The sequence below is a fragment of the Artemia sp. Qi Xiang Cuo genome, chromosome 2 (assembly GCF_049724085.1).
Source record: "Artemia sp. Qi Xiang Cuo chromosome 2, ASM4972408v1, whole genome shotgun sequence".
In the NCBI taxonomy this organism is placed as follows: Eukaryota; Metazoa; Arthropoda; class Branchiopoda; order Anostraca; family Artemiidae; genus Artemia; species Artemia sp. Qi Xiang Cuo.
This window is the reverse complement of record NC_142795.1, coordinates 57306214-57328822: the sequence shown is the minus strand read 5'-3', so window position 1 is coordinate 57328822 and position 22609 is coordinate 57306214. Positions and strand designations below refer to the sequence as shown.

Sequence of the window (22609 nt, the reverse complement as noted above, 5' to 3'; positions counted from 1 at the left end):
AGTTTCTCGAGATAGAAGTTTAATACACTTTTATTCATATTTAGGGTACAACACAGTGTGATCCTTGCATATTTTGGCAGCTTTTGTACTTGAAATCTTCGGTTAATAACCCTGACATTTGGTCCTCTATATATGTTAAGACCCCAGAAGCTGTTGAAGCACGGTCAACGTTCTTTATTCTTCACAGGGGAATAAGAAATTGGAACCATCTTGATCAGATAATAAAATCTATTGGTCATATTTGTTCGTTTACGAAAGATGATGAAGGAAATTCCATTTCATAAGTGTGATTTTTATCTCCGCTTCTTTACTTTGGGCAATGATTCTTTGGGGTAAGGGAGAGGGGGAGCTCCGAGGGTTTAATCATAAAGTACCAGTGTCACTATTTGTAAGACCTATTGGACTGAACGGGAAAAGTGACCTGGTTGGTTACAAAGCTTTTATCAAAGCCCCAAAATTCCTTTGAGAGAGAGAAAGAGCACTTACTAACGCTTACATTATTATGTTTAAAAACCATCCCCGAGGAGTAAAAACTTTTCCATGGGAATGGTAGACTTTTCCGAGGGGATATGAAGTTTACCATCCCCTCCGAAAAGTTTTTACTCCTCGGGGGCGGTTGTTAAACAGAATAATGTAAGTGTTAGTAAGTGCTCTTTCTCTCTCTAAAAGGAATTTTGGGGCTTTTTTGTTTTCCCTAAATAGGAACCACAGACAAAAAAGATCCGGAAGACAGTAAAAATAAGTCAATAACAAAGACAAAGTAAAGAGGCCGTACAGTTAAAAATTAACTCAGCACACAACGGACAAATATTTTGTAAAAAGAAAAAAGGTTCCAAAGCTAACTTACTAAAACGGGTATAATAATAAAAATGAATTCCAAATCCTAAACTATTTACAGTTTACCACATTATTGGGATTGTACCTTTAATTATTATTTGATGGGGCATACAGAAAACATTGAATTGTATCCATTATCAGTTTATGCACCTAAAGTGGAATAAATGGATAGAATCTTAGAAGACCAAACACTAACCATAACCGCTAGATAAATGAGGCCATCCTCTCTTTTATCACAAATTGCTTCTTGTCATAAAAAAAACCTTATTGTGAAATATTGTTCAATTAGTCCTACAATTCAAAGAAAGTAAATTAAGAAATGGTGTAGAAAGTTTCCATAGAACGATTTACCTTGTATCACTTGGTTCAAATCCAGATTTTCCTGATTCTCATCCATGACTAATATGTACGTGGTTCCATCCGCCCCTTCAGTAGTTATTGGCAAACCTTCAATACTACCACCTAAAAACACAGTAATAAATATATAAAAATCAGTTTATTTAATAGGAAAAAAAAACAACAATTATAACGTTCGTTTATTACTCTTTTTTGTGGTGATTATGTCGCTGGTACAACAGTTTGGTTTTTTCTGTCCCTTTTTTTTTCTATGCCAATGATTACAACTTATTGCCAGAAAGCCGCAAGGGTATAACACCCGCCACTTTTTACGGAACGTATGGACCTCGAGCGGGGTTAATGAATATGGAATTGCACCTTGGAAAGCTGCATGCAAGTCTTGTCTGGGCCAAAAAGGATACTTTAATTTTCATAGGACCAAACTTACAGTGGGAGTGCTGAATTTTATTTTCATAGTTTATGTCAGAGAAGATGCCTGAAGTTTTCCGGCGAACATTTGTTTGTTCGAGTCATGGTTCTGCTCCCTAGTGGGGAGCACGTGCTTGCCTGCTAGCAGGAAAGCGATTGTCCGGCAGCCTGTCCCAGTTCTTGACGATGGCAAACATCCAACAGAGCGAAACGCAAACACTGGCGATGGACTGAAATTGATGGAGGAGACAGACGTCCCTCTTCGAGCAGTTCCCGGCAAGAGACATAAGTCAAAGAAGTCAAATTCTATCATAATTCTGGCTTGCTCAATGGATGGATCTGAGAGCAATGGATCCAATGATATAAGTATCTTGTCCTTTCCGTGTAAGTTATAGCTGCAGATTTGTCGCAGGCAACAGCTTCAAACTCGAGTTAGATTAAAATACAAAGTGCTTCACATGAACGACAATGAAGGGCCTAAGAGAATGTATTTTCTTAGAATCAGAAGTACAAAAATTTCCAGGTCCGCAAAAAAAGAATTTCCCATGCATTTAAAAGTGTCTTTAACAAGCCGTTTGAGTTTGTAATTTCGATTAATTTTGTGTAAGATTGTAATTTCGGTGAGGCAGAGAAATGATATCACATTTGCATCCTAAAAGTTCAAAAATAATAATAAAATGAACTTGTAACATTCCAGCACAACCCAAGCTAAAAACCTGCGGTTAAGGCTTTTCAGATACAAGGATTTATAATGATACATTTTTTTTTTTTTCATTTCGATCTGCCACCGTTTTCGAGTGTAAAAAGCCTTTCCTTCAAATTCCCACAAATTTTTAATTACGTTTATTTCTAAGTTTAACATGGATAGAAGTTACCATTCCTGAATCAGTGTCAAATAGCGACTCCTATATGTTTGAAAATTTATTAAAAATACGTTTTTTAATTTTCGATTATAACGGGGCAGGGTTCGTTCTTTGTTTTGGTAATAGTAACAAAAATAATTCTTTTTTAGGGAGAGAATTTCAACTTCGTGATTGTGACCACAAAGGGAAGCTTTTGATGGTTCTTTGATTTCAATTTAAAGCGACAATTTTGATATCGTTCTACCTGAGATTCAGCCTTATATATCTATTGATAACAAATTTGAATTTTGTTTTATAATAATTATTGAAAAATACGTTGATTATTGGTTGAAAGTCACCAAAAAAGAGGAATTTTCCTATTTTCTAAGTAGGTTTAGATCATTCTCTAACAAGCCTTTTAAGTAGCATCATAATTCTGCTCGTTGGGTGGATAGATCTGAGACTAATGAATCCAATTATGTAAACATTTTGCCCTTATGTGGCAGGTTAGGGCGATGGGCTTGTCGCAAAATGACATACTTCAAAGGGAGCATAAACCTCAAGAGGTAAGTAATGCTACAAAACGCAATAGACTAAAAAGTAACTCTTAATTACAATGTACTTAACGCTAACTTCACAAAAACAAATTGTCCATCAGGACTTTCCTTGTTTAAGTATAAATGGGAGCCAATCTTATTATTTCTTTGCCGTTATAATATGCACTCTGTTTTAACAGGTTCTCTATTAGATTCAGTTTTTTTTTTTTTTTCGTGATTTCCTGAAACAGAGAAAAATCAGTATACGGTTACAACAACTGAAAAAAAAAACGACAACAAACAACAATGGTCAAACAATCATGTTCCAGTTCAAAAGATTCCCTGAAGTATTGCAAACACCATGTCCCAAAGGTCACAGTTATGAAGCAACACAATGCACATGTTATAGATGCGCATATAATTTTGTAAGGCCACAAAACAAAATCATTAGCTTCTAATTTCTGTCAGATTGAACTTAGATACAATAGGTACATTCTATAAGGAGGTAGACGATGAGAATCAATAATTTACGAATCCCCCCCCCTTACCCAGAGAGGTGGAATCGATCCTTGACTCTGAGAAGATATATCAAGTGTGGCCTATATTAAACATCTCTTCTGAACGGAGATGGTTGAGATCAAACAATCCGTTTTGGTCAATATACGAATAATACAGACTCTAAATATTTGCAAGATTCTGTTTCAAAAAGAGTACACAAATTTTACCTAAATATATACATAAAATTAATTGTATGGGTTCGTTACTGTGCAGTTTCCCCTTAAAACTGAGGCATAAGCCAAATAAGCTTGAAATGTTAAAATCACGCACATTAATTTTCGAATCATGAGGATAGACGACGGCTATAAAATCAGAAAACAAACCAACGAAAACGCAAACAAGAAGAAAAAAGCTAATCCAACGTCATGATAATAAGCGTACGAGGCTAAATTTGCGAGGGCGGAAGGTCAGAGGGGGGGGGGGTAAAGGAGGCTACAAGCAGTCGATACTTTTTCTATTGCATATACAAAATTTATTGTGTGTGTTAATGGTTTTGTGTAAACCAACAAGTAAAAGATAATCCAGTCATAAACACTAAAATTTTACGTACAATTTTAAAACCGTGACGATGGAAATTGACTACATACTTCCCAAAAACATCCCCCACACCATGTATATACATATACATATATATATATATATATATATATATATATATATATATATATATATATATATATATATATATATATATATATATATATATATATATATATATATATATATATATATATATATATATATATATATATATATATATATATATATATATATATATATATATATATATATATATATATATACCTGTATAAAATTAGAATAGATGAGCATAGGAAAACAATTACCTGGAATTATAGTACCATCTTCTAGCATATAGGCTCCTTCTTGTTGTTGGTATTCTTCTGCCTTATGCATTTTCTCTTCTGGCAGTGGGTCTGGATCTAGGCTAGGCATTGACATTCCTCCTCCTTGATGATCAGTATTCAACAGACTATTCAACATTGACTCGGGATATGTACCTTCAACAAATTTAGATAATTCTTCTTATTAGTGATAAAAAAAAAAAAATCTTTACCAAAACTACGTCACTTGCAAAAGATAATTAAGACATATCGTGAAATTGTCATTTCAAGTGAAAAAAAAAGTTGCGTAATGTTAAGATGTGAACATACACGCTTTGTCTTCACAATCAATTAAATATTTTAAGTTAGCACAAAGCGGAGGTTAGAACTCAGTACACAATTATTATTATCTATTAGTTACCGGGACTACGTCAATTACAAAGAGAATTCAGCAATATTGTAGATACATTATGAAAATTTCTTTTCAAGATAAAAGAAGATTAGTGCTATTAAGACATAGCACCATAATAGATCTTTCATTAGACATAGCCTTGCACACCTTTTGGGTAGAGAAGGGGAAGAGGTCGTCGGAACTTAAAGGCTAACGCCTTTAAGGCTAAAATCTAACGGATCAGTAATACGGTTTTACTGATACGGTAAAAACATCATGCAATTTTCTTTTCAAGTTAAAAGAAGTTTAGTGCTATTAATCACAGAGATGCCTTGCACAACTTTTAGGTGGAGAAGGGGTAAAGGTCACCGGATAATCAAAACACCTTAAAGGCTAAAATCTTGACAGCAGGTTAAAGCTTGGAAGTTTCCCTGACCTGAAACAACTGGTGTCCAATTTTTTTAGCAAGAGGCCCTCGCTTACTATTAAGATCACTTCTTCACGGATAAGTCTTTGTATTCTTTCCAAATCACCCTTAAAGAACTTTTCGGAAAAAATTCCAATTAAAGCATTGATGGAGTTTTAAGCTGAATAATCTAACAGTGAAATGATTCATTGCCTTTTCCAACTACTCTGAAACCAAAAAAGCATCTTCTTTTTAGTTCAAAACTTTCAACATCAAACTCAAATTTCAGAAAATGTGACAACTAAAATTTGTTACAAATAAAAATGACCGTGTCTAATATCATGTTTTTGGCGCTTCCACTGCCTTAATTGGATTTAAATAGATCAATTTTAAATTTGGGTTACTTTGTATATATTTTTCTATGGATTACTTTTCAGCTTACTTGATAAAAGCGAGATGTTGTATTGATGTCAAAGGTACTTTGTTTTTCATGTTTTCCTACACCATTGACTTGGTCACTTTCCACTGCAGCAAGACTCAATTACTAATTACGGCAAACCCAAACCCAATTTGAAAACAATAACGGAGGGCTGAGCTCGTAAAGTTGGATTTTAACGAACATAGAATTTACCTCGTAAAAAACAGGTAAACAAATACTGATAAAGCACATCCTCAAAGGTCAATTTATTATTTCAAATTTTCTTCCTTAAATCAATCCGAGAATTACAAAATTACTCCGGTAGAATTCTATCTCTCGACCTATATTTACTTGAAAACAACTGTTTTTGGTATCTAACGGACATTTCTTCAATTAGCTCTTTCAGAATTAACGACAGGAAGTCAATACTTTATAGAACGCTTAAGACCCAAAGGAAGAAAAAAGTCGTAAAAACTTCAAAATTTTAATGAAAAAAAAAAATGATAAAATCCGATTTTGCACACTGAGATGCCATATTGAAAAAATTACCTAACAAAAAAGTTCCAAATCGCACATATTCAAAAAAATAGATGATATTTCAGTTTTCGATGCATCTTTAAGTTGTGGGAGGCAATTAAAAACATTTTCAACTGTACTTATTGCTTTATTTTGAAAGATCTTTTGGGATTTTTTTAGATAGATAATTGTGCAATAACAATCAAAGAAGAATGTACTGTTTTAAAATCCATCGACGTCCATTACGACTGATGTCCGTAAAGATGATTTTATTGTTTTTAGTTCTTTCCTTTTCATACAGGTATTCTCCATTGTATCAAAAAAGAACATCTAGACTTGGTCTGGTTTATTTTTGACTGTTTTATTCTGGTTTATTATCTCAGAAAAAACATGAACCAAAATTTTGTGAGTATTACTCGAAACTGATCAATATCAATGAAAAAAAGTATTGAGAAAAACTCCCAAGCAATGATACGGTTGGACTACAGGTCTTATGCTCATAAATTTGACGCTCTAGATATTAATTTTCTAACCAAGGCCGTATATAGGATGGGGGGGCAGGGACTTTCACCCCACAAAAAAGTTATTCCGACTCATAAAATCGTAACAAAGATGAACATAAACCAATTTTGATGCGTTTTAATTTATTTTTTGTAACCCCCCTCAAAAATCTTTTTATACTCCCCTCCCGAAAACAATCCTGGATACGACCCAGTTTCTAGCCATAACTTTTTGAACAGGCGAAACCATTATTTCAGTTTCCGCAGATTTTTGTACTAAATAATTAGTAACAATCGATTGGTTGACCCAACTAACAGATATACTCAAATTGTTTAAGCAACGCGTATGAATCCTTTGCTGCAAAACACACAGCTGTATCATCTGCTTAGCTAATTGCAAGATGATTATTTCCCAGCAAACACATAAAAAAAAAAAAAAAATGGACTTAACATTAAGCCTTTAGGAACTTGAATACCCAGAGAAATATCTCCCAACATCCATCAGGATTAAAGTAAGAAAAGGATAGGAAAATTAATAGAAGATCAGTTTTGACAGTAACAATAGTTGCAAATAAAATTGTTGAAAAAGGAGAGATTCATTCAAACTCCTTTAATCTTTATGATGGAGTTCCATATAATCACATACTACTCCCTAATCAATAAAAAGCGCACTGTTCAAAACTCACACCTGATAGAATACAGCACATTACAACAAGTTAAAAAGATTAATAGATATGGTGAAGACCAACCTTCTTGGTAGCTGGTTTCTTGATAGGCATCTAATTCACCCATGACCTGGTCTTGCTGCTGTTGTCCACCTAAGGATGTTAATGCAAGTGCAGCGTTCACGTCATCAGTTTTACCACCTTCTTCGTCTAAGCGCTGGATGACAACTTTTCGTGGCTTGTTCCTAATTTAATGAACATACTGAATAGTGAGTCACAATTCGAAGTTTTCTCAGTGTCAACATACAATAAGAACAAAAAAGAAGAGAGAACCATTCCAAATTCCTCATTGAAACTTACCACAGGGAGATTGGAGGTAGAATCTCTTCATGGAATTGTCAGAAGATAGCCCCTAGAATTTTATTCCTTTTTAAATCGCGAAACGAATGTCCAGAAATTTGGGCCCAAAATCACTTTTAGCAGTGCTATCCGTCTTAAAACTTACTATAAGACGGTTCAATTTTATATTCATAATCTTACTTAAAGAAATTGTGTCAATTTTAAGGTTAGTTCAAATTTAGGAAACAAAAATAAAGTAATGATATTTAAAAATTTGTAGCTTTGCGAAGGAAATTAGGGAAGCAGATTTTCAAAAAGTCTTTTTCTTTTTTATAAAGATGACCCCTCATTTGCAAATATAACTGTTAAAACTCACCTTTTATTAATGTTAACAATTTAACAAAATCACGCGAAATAGACAAGGTGCGTATCTTAGACGTGATATTTATTCACACCAAAATTAAAACACTAAAAAAAGTCATTTATACATAAAACTAACAACACAAGAATTACAAATGTAAACATTTTACTACCCAGTGTCTAATCGAGTATACTATGCACATCCTTCGCCAAAAATATGGGGGGGGGGGGTACGGTTGGAGATATAGAGCGAGATAAAGTTCGCTTATACTTTCTCTGTTCTACTGATAATGAGGTTGTTCTCTACTTATCGTTTGGTTTTCGAAGTAAATGCTTAATAAGAATTCTTTGCAAACATCATGAATTTTACTTAATGCGGACTAGTCGCTTTGTCTTCTTTTCAGATTAATCGATAAATGATCCAGGAAGTGGAATGGCATTTTAAGCCAGTTAATATAAAGTCTCTGTTTATAATTATTTTTTTAGGGGGTGGGGATTTGGGTATTTCAGTTTTCTATTATCTTTCCTCAAATTCTATTTCGGAAATAGAAGATAAGTAAAAAATACCAAGAAAAAAGAAACAGAAAATATTACCTGTCAAACGGTTCTTTTAATTTTATCACAAGTTTCTGAGGTTTTTCCGATTTGACATCAATTTTCCTGCCGACAGCTCTTTTCCTCGGCTGAAGTGCTTCTTGATTTGTAATTTGACGCAACCAACAGCCTCCCACCTTTCTGTCTGGGACAAAGTTAAAATCTTCTATTTGTCGAACTGCAGTAGTCAAAGGGTCCTAAACCGAGTCAAAAATAACTTTAATACTCTTTCTCTTCGGTTTTGGTACATTACATTACAAGAAAAAAACATCTTCTTTTCTTTCTTTTTTTAGCTAGGGCATAACGTTAGTACAGGTCACACAAAAACTTGGGAGCAAAAAATTTGAAAGCTAAGGTCAGTTGGCACTTAGCAAAAACGGGGAAGTTACAAGCTTAACCTGATCAATAATATGTATGCATTAATTAAGTCAATCATAATTAATAAGAAAACAATGCATTCTAGCAAATAGAATTATTTTAAATTGTTAATTATAGGTAATCTTAAATCTTGAATATCTTAATATTTTTCGACTCAACCATGGAGAAGTTTTTAAGCAATATCTCCTCTAAATTAAATTTTTACTGAACTTTAAGGGAAAAATGGAAATATTTAAAAGATAACAATTTTTTCCTTCTGGGTATTTTCAGGCGTATATGTAATTTTTTTTTTCTAAACTGCTTAAGGTTTCTGTGAAGTTTTCAATAATGAGATATTGTCATGCAAATTAAATGTAGGTGATAAATTGGTAAAGGAACTTGGGCTCTAAACTATATCCTCATTCTTTTTATCAACAATTTAGAGTCCATCACTTATCCTAGACAAAGCAAAAGATACAAATATCAACAGCAATTCTAACATGAGAGCCATTTTCGTAACGCATCTTTGAAAAAATGGAATAAAAGGAAACCTAATTTTAGTAAATAAAGTTTAGTAGCTTAACGATTACTGAAAAGTTTTAGAATTTGTAATTTTGTCTGACAAAAAGGTTTTAAATCCCAAGTGAAGAGGGGATATCCCCTGCCTCGCTGAATGAGAAACAAATAGTAAACAAACATCTTTTAAGATGAATGCGTGATTCACATTCCTAAAAAAGTGGCACTTAGCAAAAGAAACCCTACAGTTTGATCCTAGAAATAATTTGGCCCTTCTCTCTCATTCCTTCTTATGCTCCTCATGACCTTTTGGTTAGCGTTGCAATATGCGCAGTAAGTAGATTTTTTTGCTTTATACAATTAGGTTTCCTCCTTTTCTTGTTAGTTATATCTTATTTCTCTGCTACTAGTGCGGCAGAGTAATTAAAACACAATTATTAACTGAAAATTAGTTTGGATTAAGGAGCGTGTCTTCTAAATTTTAGCTCCATTAGGTAGCCTTTTCTCTAAAATTAACCAACAAAAATAAATTCTGACAGAAGTAAAAAGCAAAATTGAAACTTAAAACGAACAGAAATTACTACTACTCAGCCTATGCAACAAATATATACAAAATCAATACTTAGATAAAAACACAAAACCAAATCATAAAAAAAAAACCTGAAAGTTGTTTTAGGAGCCAAAAAGTCATTACGTAGGGTGCAGAGAATATCGGATAATATATATAACAACATACGAATGATAGAAATAAAGTTATGATATATGAATAATATAATGATATATGAATAATATAATACATATAGTACACAATCGAATAAGGCTTTCCATAATCTTTCACCGGTTATGATAACCAAGACCGCATCAAGGGGGAGGGGGTTTGACCCACCCCGCAATGTTTGTCCAACTGGTGAAAACGTAACAAAATGAATATAACTAAACACTGCGAGTTATTTGATCCGAGTCTTTCTGAAATCGGCACGAGGGTTAGTACTCCCTCCTTTAACCTCTATTTTGTGCCCCCTCCTTTAGTGCCAATGGGCATGTGAATATAATCTTTCTGTTGCATAGAAAATATTTTCTGCAATGACAGAAGCGCTACCCCCCTCCCTCCCAAAAAAATAATATTACAACCGTAGTTCCAAAAAAGTCTGGGGGAATCAGGGAAGGTTACATAATAACCCCCCCCCCCCAAAAAAAAAAAAAAAACTCCTTTTGTATTTATCTGAAGCTTCATGGAGAATTAGGAAATTTGGCCATAGAAGCACACTTTTTTAAGCTTAAAGCACACTCCCCACATGCACAAAGATTTTCCAACCTCCATAATGCATTGTATGAAATTATACACTACTGTACATAATTTTATCAAGCCTCAAATGAATAAACTTAATTAAATGAAGTTTTAAACTCTTAGCTCGAACGAACAGAAATTATTCGGTAAATGAGGGGGCTGCCCCCTTCTTGATACCTTGCTTCTCACGCTGAAGTTTTTTAGCACTTATAAAAATGCTTCTTACTCTAACTAGACAGCCCTTGTATTTCATTAATCGAAAAATTGGGAAAAATAGTCAAACCTTGGCGTTAAGAGCAAGGTATCGAGGGGGGGACAACTCCCTTATATATGGAATAATTTCTGTTCGTTTTGATTTTCAGTATTACTCCTTACTTTCAGATGGAGAAATTGCTTTTTATTATTTAATTTCTGATCGTTTTTTAAAGAAGACCGGTAAATATGCCCCCCCTCCATGAAAATTGTCCTCCCTTTACGGAAGACTCCTCTGTAGAAAGTTTCTTCCACGTAAAATACCCCCTCCCCCTTAAAATTCCGTCCTTGCTGAAATCTTCCCCCATTTCTTGCGGACGATTCCGCCTGTAATATTCTCCTCAGTATATTTTCATTTAAAAAAGACATTAATTTCAAATCTTTCTTCCAATCACTCCGGACCCCCCCCCCCCTCTTTTGTAGAAAATTCTTCAGGAAATTCTCTCCCCGGTAGTAAGTAGCTTCCGCTGGATTTTTCTCCCATGGATTATTTCTTTTGAAAAGATTTCTCTCAAGGAGAATTAATCCCGCAGAAAATCCCCCCCCCCCCCACCACTGAAAAAATTCCCAGACAATTTCAAACCCACTGAAAATTTTCCCTGGACAATTCCCCCGGAATATTTCCACATGCAAAACTCGAAAGTAGACAAATAAAAAGAATTTCGTATAGGAATTCTGTCAAATCCCTCCAGTGTAAAATTTCCCAGGAAAGTTCACGCCCGGAAACTTCCCTCCCTACGGAAACTCACCCCCAGCAGTTAGTTCCCCCCTGCCCTCCAAAAATGTCTGTATACTTCCCGATAAAAAATGCTGTATGTAAATAATGGGCAAAACACCTTTCTAAACTTCAGACCTTTTCCCAGGGGCTGTGGGGGGTCATGTTACCTACAAAGGCATAGTTATTGAATCTTTCAACTATGATGACCAAAATGATTATCTCGAAATTTTGATTGGCCGACATTGGGAAAAAAGGGGCGTGGAAGGGGGGCTAGGTGCCCTCCAATCTTTTTGGTCACTTAAAAAGGGCACTAGAACTTTTAAATTTCGTTGGAATGCGCCCTCTCTCGATCTTCTATGATAATTGGTTCGATAAGATCATCCCTGGAAAGGACTATTAGACTCATTGGGGGTGTTTACCCCCTTTAAAAAAAAACAGAAAAATTTTCTCAGGCTCGTAGCTTTTGATGGGTAACACTTTGGAATCAGCATAAACAGCCAATTATCTTGATGTATCTATTGATATCAAAATTGTATATTAAGAATTCCGGTTACTTTTGAGTCAAGTGGCTTCTTACTTTCAGGTCCTTACCACGAACTATTTGATATTTGATACTTTGAATACCCATCTCTTCTAATAAAAACTCTGATGGGTACATTTTTTCAGGACAATCATAATTCTTAAAGCATTATTTTTATAACCATTAAACATGAATGTAAAAATTTTTATAACTATTAAACATGAATGTAAAAATCGGAGGTTGAAGAAGAGAGTAGTAACCCTCTTTCACATTTCAGGGACCTTTGGATTAAGTACACTGTAGTAACAAACTGTAAGCAAAGAGCAATCTTTGCCAATGAAAACTAAAACTCTTAAAAACCAAGTTTTGACTATAATATATGCAACACAGAATCTGCTATTCATGCTGTTTTCTAATGTACAAAATATATTGATTTCAAAGTTTCTAATTAAAATTTATTAGCACATGATAGTTCGCAAATTTTAAAGATAAACCATCGCCCCCCACCCCCGAAAAAAAGGGTGCGATCATGATGGAAATTATGGAGTGAAATTCAATATGAATGAGAGCTTTAAAGACTTTATCGACAAGATTCAAAATATATCCTTTTTCTTACAATATAAAAGATAAAAAATGCAGCACTGGACTTCACAGTCTCTACCGGCGGTGCTGAGTTCCATTTCATTGCCCTTCAGCCAGGAAGTTCTGCATTCCTGGCTGAAGGGTCCAGGGTGGGGGGTCAGCCATCCAGTGCTTGCACACCCTTCCTGTTTACCTTTCCCAGATTTCTCCATGTACCCAATCAGAGCTGGGTCGACTCTGACTGAGCTTATAGAATCAAGCCACTGACCCCCGCTGTAAACCAAATAATCAGCGCCACCAAGACTCGAACCCTTGTCCTCACGGACAAAGGATGTCAAGTTTAGCGTGCCACCACTCGGCCAGGACGATATAACATATCCTCCTAGTGATAAAGTGATATATATTACATATATTTATATATATATGAATATATACGAGGGGCCAAAACTGCCCTAATATTGCGAAGACCATTGTTTATTTTGGTTAACTATACTTTATTTCGAAAAGCATATACGCTGTAATAAGCTCTTTTCAAGAAGCAGTTCTGTGGGGTAGTAAAATTTTGATTTAAACATTTGATATGCTATCCAAAACGAACAGAAATTAAATATGTAAAAAACAATTTTTCGTCAAAATGAAAGAAAAGAGCAAAATTAAAACTTATAACAAGCAGAAGTTATCCCGTATATGAGGGGGCTGCCCAATCCGAAACCCCCCGATCTTAATGCTAAAGTTTTATAGCGCTTTAAAAATACTTCTGATACAATTTCAACGTCACTTGTGCTTGAGAAGTCGTTCTTGAAGTATTCGGACAAAAAATCGGACTTTAGGGTAAAGGCCGGGGGATTTAAAAGGGGGCAGTCCTCTTAATATATGAACTAATTTCTGCTCGTTTTAATGTCACTTTTTACTTTCATTAATAAAAAAAAAACTTTTATTTCATTTATTAAAACAGAGAATCTAAGCAACCTACCCGTGATTGATGTATTTGCTTGACTTTTCAGAACTAAGAGAGAATCAAACGCAGATAAGAGAGTGCAAAGAACGCAATAGCAAACCTACTCAAACGCTGAGCCTATGTAAGCATGATAAACGCATTTGATCTAAACTTGATAGTTAAATGAAAACGAAGGAAACAACTGAATTATAGAAAAACAAACAGAACTTATACTAAAAGCCACGTTGAAGTGTGCATTAAAAGTATAAAGAGACAGAAGCTTTATCGGACATAGAAAGGAAGTTGCATCCATCTAGCTTCGCAATCAGTTTTGTAAGGATTTTTATCCTTACAATTTCAATAAATAGGATCATAAACGAGTGCAGAAATTCTTCATTGCAATTTACAAGCTTTCGCACAAATACCCGATGAAAATTCGAAAACCAACCGTGGAGGTTAAGCGGCTTAAGGCTGCTGCCATCTACTGCCTTCCATCGCTTTTCTTTTTTAATTTTTGAGAGTTTAAGTCAACTTCCCTATGCTCATTAAGAAAACACAATGTTTTAGAAATAATTTTTCTTCCAATCCAAGGATGTGGAGGAATTGTAAGCAATAAACACTAAAATCCAGTATATTAGGTACAAAATTTCTTTATGAACATAAAACATTTATTTGGCAAATCGAACTCCAAATAGAGCAATAGAGAAATCTGACAAAGAATATGCAATATTCTTTTTGTTTAGGTTGTAGGAACCATGCAACGGGAACATATTGTATTTTAGTGACGCGAATGAGTTCTCGACACGTGTCCTAACCTGTTCTTTATAGTTTGACAATCTTTTTTCTAAGTTGATGTATATATAAAGATTTCAAGTAAAAGTGAGTACTTTGAGTCAACGATATAAAGAAAAAGTGAACGGTTGATTAAACGATTTGGCTTCTGTTCAGATCATTCTGATGTGGTATTAGGAGGTAAAGATAATAATCAATGGATTAACTAAAACTCATTCTATTGCTTCTATTCAAAATTGATTGTTTTTGCTTCGATCTTAATTGAAATAATAAGATCTTTTGAAGAGAATCACTTGTATTTGAAGTATCAAAATATATATAGTTCATAAATGACAAGCATAGTTATGCGCATGGTAGATCTACAGAGCAACAATACCTCACCGTTATATTTCAAACCCAAAAAAACACACCTTTGGCAACGGATGAAGAGGAATCGATTCTTTTTTACGACAAATTCTTATTGCTTGACAATATACCCCCAAATTCGATTTGAATAATAAGCCCAATCAAGCATAACCGTAGACCGAGATCGAATCGACGCCGTAAACATCTCACAACTAAGTAAACAAAATTCAGCACAAAATGTGAATTTCGATGGAACGACCAGAAGAAAAAAAAACACAAATAGATTCAACAACAAAAACAAACTATACCTCAAAGTGTGCTTTCATTCCAGGCCCTTTTTGAAGAGGCCGAGCCTGTCCTACTGGTTTAAGAGCACTAGGCGCTAAAGGAGTCGTACTTTGACCCCGCCCACCTATCCGACCTTCTTGAACAGCACTTACTGGTCGAGGAGTCGGTCTAGCAAAACTTCTCACTGGAGCTTTACCTGGAATCGATGGATATATTTAACTTTTTCTATTGACAGATTATGTCTGTGAAAAGTTTGAGCACAATAATGAGTAAATAAGAGGGGATAGTTGGTAAGGATTTAATCACTTTAACACTTTCTTAGTAAGCAATTAAAACTAAAACCTTGAAAACCATCTCTAAAGAGAATTAATTTACGCAGACAACTCTTATCAGCCCATTATTGGCTATTTGAGCTATTATATATATATATATATATATATATATATATATATATATATATATATATATATATATATATATATATATATATATATATATATAAGAATGGTACACCACGCGCCAGTAAGGCCTCTGAGACTGGTGAGCTCTGTAACTGCCCTTTTATTAATTCTTAGAATATCTCCTGGATAGCATTTTGGCCTTATTTGTGCCAAAATTGCTGTTTTAGGGGCCAAAGTGCAAGAATATTTTTCACTTAAAAAGGACTCAGCATGAACAATAGATTCTGCTATTGCATAATCAAACTGTCGGTTTTGTAGGGTTTCAGTTTCTCTTGAAAGGAGTAGCTCTTTATTTACAATTCGTTACAACAAACTATAAGGTCCAAGCTCTCTTAAATGTGAAGGAATCTACCACTCACTCCTTCGATCTTTTTTGTAACCAGGTTTAATATACGTATAACAATGTGTCAAAAATGGTATGCTTCCTAAGATACTTCAAATATTCCTTAGTAGCGGGGGGGGGGGGATCAAGAGATGTCTGTAAAATAAAGAATGAATTTTAGGGTCTCCATTTCGACCGTTTTCAAAGGGGCTGTTAAAAAAAATCGTTTTATATGGACAAATCCGATGGATGCCGGTAGGGGTGGCAAGGAGGGTAATGTACACACCCCCTGGGAAACAAGAAGACAGTCAAAGAATGTATAAAATAGGAAATGAAAAATATTCCCGTTTAATCATTAGTGAAAACAAAGGCCGTGACAGCAGACACCCCGTGAGAAATTTTCTCGTGACATTCATTATCATCCTCCCTTCTCTCAGTTTAGTGCAGGTGAGCATACAACATGTAACTTTTTATGTTATACTTAAAATACATCTGCAACAGGAGAAGCTTTTACCCCTCTGCACCAACATTATGAGCTTTCTCCAAAAAATATTAACGTGAAGGAAGAGAAATTTAGAGATTCAGTTCTAGCCCCTTCCTCACCCCTGTTTCGATATATATTTGAAGAATCAAAGAACATCAGAAAATTTGAACTTCAAAACTCATTTTTTGAAGCTTCAGGTATCCCTCACCTACATAAAGATCAAATGGTCCTCCTCCACAACGCTCGAAGTGCAATTATACACAATTGTACATAAATTTATGAGACCTTACAGGAATCAACTCGGTTAAATAAACTTTAAAAATGATTGTTTATAGTGCCGTTAATATTTAAGAACGAATGCACCAACGCGCGGAATCACTGACTCTAAAACTAGAAAGCTTAACATATAGTTCGTCGACAATTCTGCATCAATCCATTATCTCAGAATTTTCACTGTATAGCATTTTTGTCTTCTTTGGGTCAAAATTGTTGTTTTGCACTGCAAAATGGAAGATGATGTCACTTTGCACAGGTACCAATCTTTTTTGCAACTTAAAAGGAGCATTGGCACTTTAATATTCAGTTCGAACGAACTCCATGCTAACATTGTATGACCATTGGATCGATACACTCAACCCCAGAAAAAAAAGAAAAAAACACGGATCTTCAAACACTCTACTCATAAAAATTCAAAAGAAGAAGAAAAGTGATTTTGTATATGAGGATTTGAAATCTAAAGCCTTTGCGAAGTTGATACTACACCCCCACCATTAACTTCTTCTAGTTGTTCTTTTCAAGTTTCAACAACATGAAATCTTAATTTTTCAAAATAAAAGTGGAAACTCGTGAATAAAAAGGGGAAAAATAGCTGCAAAACAACTAGAAGCATGCTGCAACCTAGTAAAGAGCAAAATAATCATAAAGTGCCACAAGTTGATGAATAACTTATAAAATTGTATTAAGTTGGAGGAATACTAAATTAAAAAATAAGAATTAAACTTTCCTCCATAGATAACGCTAAATGTGGTAGAACTCAAATGAAAGGAACTTTATTTAACAGCAAAATACTAGCCGTGGCAACACTGTGCTAAATATCAAAATACTGTACAGTAGGTTCTAACGTTGTATGCATCTGAGCGCATTTAATAGTACCAACAACTGGGAAACGGGTTGGTTAAATTGGTTAAGTGGAAACTTACACATCCACATACATTAAAAAAAGGAACAATCGTGAATTCAATTTCTAATGATTAAGGTCTTGACATGCACATTCAGCCAAATTACAGCAAATTTGTGGGCGCCAAATTACAGAAAAAAAACATGACCGAGAAATCAGCTAAAAACTTAAAACGTAAGGCACCAAACAGCTTTAAAAAACGTAGCTTTACTTTGAAGGTGTAGTTGCCTTTAAGAATCGACAGATTGTTAATGTTTTTCTTTTGTTTCGTTTTTTTTACGGACAAAAAGCGTTGTCAAATTTGATTAATTGATATTTTTTTTCATGGTTCAACGTGGCAATACTGAAGAAAATAAAGTACTGCCCTGAAACCTTCATATTTTTGAAATAACCAAAAGATAAATCCTAAGAAATTGCGGTTACCGGAGTCAAAAATGTTGTTATTTTGATACCCTTGGTACCCTAATTAGATTAGATTAACCAACAACGACTTAAAATATCTCAAACTGGGATCTAATAGCATTCTACAGGAGAAAATCCTAGAGAGCTAATAAAAACTTAATCCAAGAACTCGGATCTACTTCGGGTTTTTATAAACAAGTTTACTCCTGCTCTAGCCAAAACAGGCCAAATCAACGCTTGACTCCTGTCCTTAAAACGATATAGACTAGTGTAGTAAATGATAAAATTTGTCACGGTAAAATCAGGTATTTTACATATTTTATGGTAATTTTACGGACCAACCTAAAATTGGTAGTTTGCCTATTTTAATATTTTGCCGGTATTTTACGTATTTCACCGGTATTTTACTGGCATATATACCAAAAAAAAGAAATGCTTCGATATTTTCTTGGGAAAAAAAATACACAACAAAATTGCTATTGACTTCAAGAAAAAGCCTTTGCCAAATCGATTAGATAGGTATTTTCAATGGGGGTTGGGAGGGTGGGGGGGGGGAATATCAGAGATGCCGAGATACAGACACTTTAACTAAAGACGAATTTTTCACCGTATTAGAAATGTAAGCAACAATTAAAGTTATACATGCAGTAGTGGTATAGCTGAGCTCACAGGTAGATATGAATCCTGAATGTTAATGAGAATGGGACATCCTTTATAATGGGGTTACTCCCTCATGTGTGTAGGTTTTTCATCCAAGTAAGCCAAGATTTTCCAATCCTGACCACGTTTTATCATCTAATATAATTAATAAATGAGAACATATTTCATAACAAAGAACAAACTTGTTTTAAAAGCAAAAATAAGTCAAACAAATAGAAAAAAAAGTATAACATACTTTTCCGAATTGTATACACTGGGGGCGTAAATCCAAGTAGAGACATTAAATGGAGAATAACATTTAATCTATCTTCTGGAACCACAGACTCTCCACAGTAAATATAATCAATGAGCATTGCTAAATCCTCGTAGGGGGTATCAGGAATTATAATGGTTGCATCACCATGCTGCTCAGCAAGCACTGCCTAAAGAAAAAAGAAAGTATAACAGACGGCTAAAATCACTATTCTATATAAAAGATTATATTGTGATTACAAGAAAACTTAGATAAATTTCGAGTTTTTTTTTTATTACTTAACTAGCTAGAAGGTGAAAACACCACTGGATGTGTCTTTTAAGTTCTTTTCAAATATTCTGATCTCTTCTTCGCAATTTTTTTTTTAGCCACAGAAGGGACCCTTAAAATGACTCCTTATTAGAAAATCGTTGCCATAAATTCTAAAAATTACCTTGAAACAATCAAAACAATTACTTATCTCATTCCTAAAAATACAGAATTTCATTATTCATATATAAATTAGGCCGTAGTTTTATCCATCAGGGGGAGGGGGGTTAAAGGAATCAATGCACTTTTACTGTTGATAAAAGCAAGAATTGATGATTGTTTTAAAGCTTTCAACTGGTAAATTTCAATTTACCTGGTAAAATTCAACTGGTATTTCAATTTCAACTGGTAAAATTCAACTGGTAAAAGCTTTCAACGGGTACCCATTTTCAACTGGTAAATAATGAGGAGCAACGTGTCACTTTAAGGGTCACTCTAAGGGCTTAAAATAAAAACTTGTCAAGGAGCAATTAGTATATTGGAAAAAGCATAAAACGACACGTCAATTAATGTATTCACATTCTACCTAGCTAATTAAGAGGAACAAATTTCAAATTTGACAAAACTGGAGAGTCTGCTATATTTGCAATATTTATGGTCAATCGTAGCCTGTCAAGGGTGTGATAAACAATATTCAATTCGGTGTTCTGCAAACAAATGGTTCAAGGGTCCAAGGGACCTCCTATCTTCAACCAGGCCACCCTATTAGAACATACGGTGATAGTTATGAATAAACTATATGCCGGGTGTGCAGAAGTCATTGCCAAAATTTAAAAAAAATCCAGATAAGAGTTATTTGAAACTGTAAAAATAGTCACAAACAAATCATTTCTTCTACTACATGTTCTGATAAACTAGCCACAGCATCAGCAAAATTGATTGTGTCATAATTCTTATACTCTAGAGGAAAAAGTTAATCAATGATTAAGTAAAAGGCAGAGGTTCTTGTTGATTTAATTTTTGTAATAACAAGCCATTGCTTAATTACTAGACCTTTTACGAGATAATAAAGTGATGGAATATAGTTTATCCATTTCCAGACAGATTGGATAATGTATTCTACGAAACTTTCTAAAGAAGGAATGAGAAAGCAGAACTAACGAACCTTAAGGAATGGGCTACAAGCGGCAAGAACTAATCTATGGACGCTGATTTTCTGTCCCCCAGCAATCATTGTTGTGTCCGTGTGCATTCCAGACTGAGACATTTCTCTCATAACCTCCGATATAAGTTGCTTGTGCTGTCGCATCTGGAGAAATTCAGGCTTTTGTCCTAAAAATAATCACATATTTGTAATACCCAAATAGAAATGTCTTCAATGACGATGATTTTGCAATACTTCTATTTCCACTTTTTTGTGTGTTACTACCAGGTTTGTTTGAACTACAGCAATGTATCGCTTCATCAAGTGGGACTCGAGTTGTCTTAAGTCATAATTTGCATTCTTTAACGCTAAATTATCGAACTATATATTACAGTATTATACTCCTTTAATATGTACAACAACTTTATCGAATCCCCGTCTCCTTTACGAAACAAATTTTAGATGTAAAATTTATAGCTTTCTTTTGGGCATATTTCTCCCTCTTAGATTTTTCCAGACATATTTATCAGTGTGCAATGTATATTTGTACATATTCCAATAATCGAGCTTAAACAAGACTTTTCTTCGCGCCATAGTTCGATATTGTTACATAAAAATCACACTTGGTACAACTTTTTAAAATACACTTGAGGTTGTATTTGTCACAAGTTCTATCGACACAAACAATATCAATGGGCACATCATACATCACATAACAGAAAGAACAACATCAATGAAGTATTTATTTTACCATTTAATTATTGAACATTTTTTTTCAAAAGTCAATCTGTAAACATTACAGTGCATTCGAAACCAGTGCTTCTCAGATGGAAAATACACAAAACTCTTGTCACGTAATTTCTGTGGTACTGAAAATGTTTGTCCCAATCACCATCAGTCTTCCATACCTTTTACGAAGGGAATACCCCCACAGGTTTCGTGCACAATATTTGCACATACACTCAATTGATAAACAATCCAGAAGACTTTCAGCAATACAACAAACTATTTTGAGGAAAGTCTAGATACATAAAACTACGCTTGGGTTAACAACACCTGAGGGCTTATAATGGAGTTAGGAACTGCAATAATTATCGTTATTCCTATTATAACAAGAACAACCTAAACCAGCTTATTTTCTGACTGAAAAAGTTAAACGAGCTTCAAGACAATTAAATGATACAAGAAATGTAAATAATGATTTTAGAGAAACCACTCAAGTTGAGACCTCGGTTTCGGAAAGCCCTTTTAATGTCCTAGTTTGCATTAAAGAAAGCGATCCAACACAGCTGATGAGTTTGACAAAAAAATATTGTTGTTGTTTTGCGCCTTTCTTTACTTCACAGCACAAAATTGAGCCAGGTTAAATTTCGAGGGATTTATCATAGTCTCGGAATGACTGTTTCACTCATCATGTGTTCTGGCTCAGTTTCACCTCTGCCTCTCTCTTATTCCGTGATTTTACATCGCCGGACAAAGAGTTACATTGAAAGTCAACACGTTGTTCAACATTGTAACTTAGCAAGTTTATTTTTTCAGCAAGATAGGATACCTTTTGACCAAGATTTCGCGGTAAACAAAATTGAAGGGCTTAGCAGAAGTAATGGCATTTACATCAAGAGTTTTTAAAATAGATTGAAATGCGTTTTTAAGAAATAATTAATAATTTTACAATGAACTACAGAATTAAATGCCATATCCAAACGTCCTCACCGTAGACAGGGAAGGGTACTAAATTAATACGTTTACCCAATTTAAAGGAGGACCCAGGCTGGTAGTATCCATGTTTCCAAACATAATTCAAGCATTCAGAAGGTGAGTTTATGATCATGCTTTTTCGCAAACGAAACTTAAAGGTTGTACACCAAAAAAAAAAAAAAAAAAAAAAAAAAAAAAAAACCGTAGGCACTGAAGGTCCAGCTCCTAACGTTCAGAATATCTGTAAAAATTAAATGACAGTGTTGATTTCCATGGTCTTCACGTGAAAGTAGTGTCTAGCATCGTAACTAGGGTAACACTGCTGTGGTTCGGACAGAATGATTATCGCCTTAGCACAAAATACTAACGAACAGCAGTGTGAAACATTCGCTGCAAGACCTCTCTTAGGAATAAATCCAATGCAGTTGGATCTAGTCCTCCCATCCGATGTTCTATTTTAAACTATTAGTCGTTTTATTCGGGAATCATTCCTCGCCTGTCCAATCTACTCAATATCGACTTCAAATAATCAGAGCTTGCTACTGGAGCTATTAAGTTGTATTTTTCTTTAGCTTCATTCCTTAAAAAATGTGAT

General features: G+C 34.4%; 1 protein-coding gene across 1 annotated transcript in view; it reads right to left on the bottom strand.

The window, feature by feature from the left end:
* LOC148955418 (uncharacterized) overlaps positions 1–22609 on the bottom strand; it is a 64409-nt gene that overhangs the window by 6603 nt on the left and 35197 nt on the right. Inside the window, exons 6-12 of the mRNA XM_089102201.1 lie at positions 20338–20504; positions 18906–19092; positions 15185–15360; positions 8570–8766; positions 7361–7521; positions 4384–4557; positions 1189–1299 (exon numbers count right to left, since the gene is read on the bottom strand). Of these exons, the coding sequence (XP_088958327.1) occupies positions 1189–1299; positions 4384–4557; positions 7361–7521; positions 8570–8766; positions 15185–15360; positions 18906–19092; positions 20338–20504 (1173 nt within the window). The remainder of the gene's footprint in view (positions 1–1188; positions 1300–4383; positions 4558–7360; positions 7522–8569; positions 8767–15184; positions 15361–18905; positions 19093–20337; positions 20505–22609) is intronic.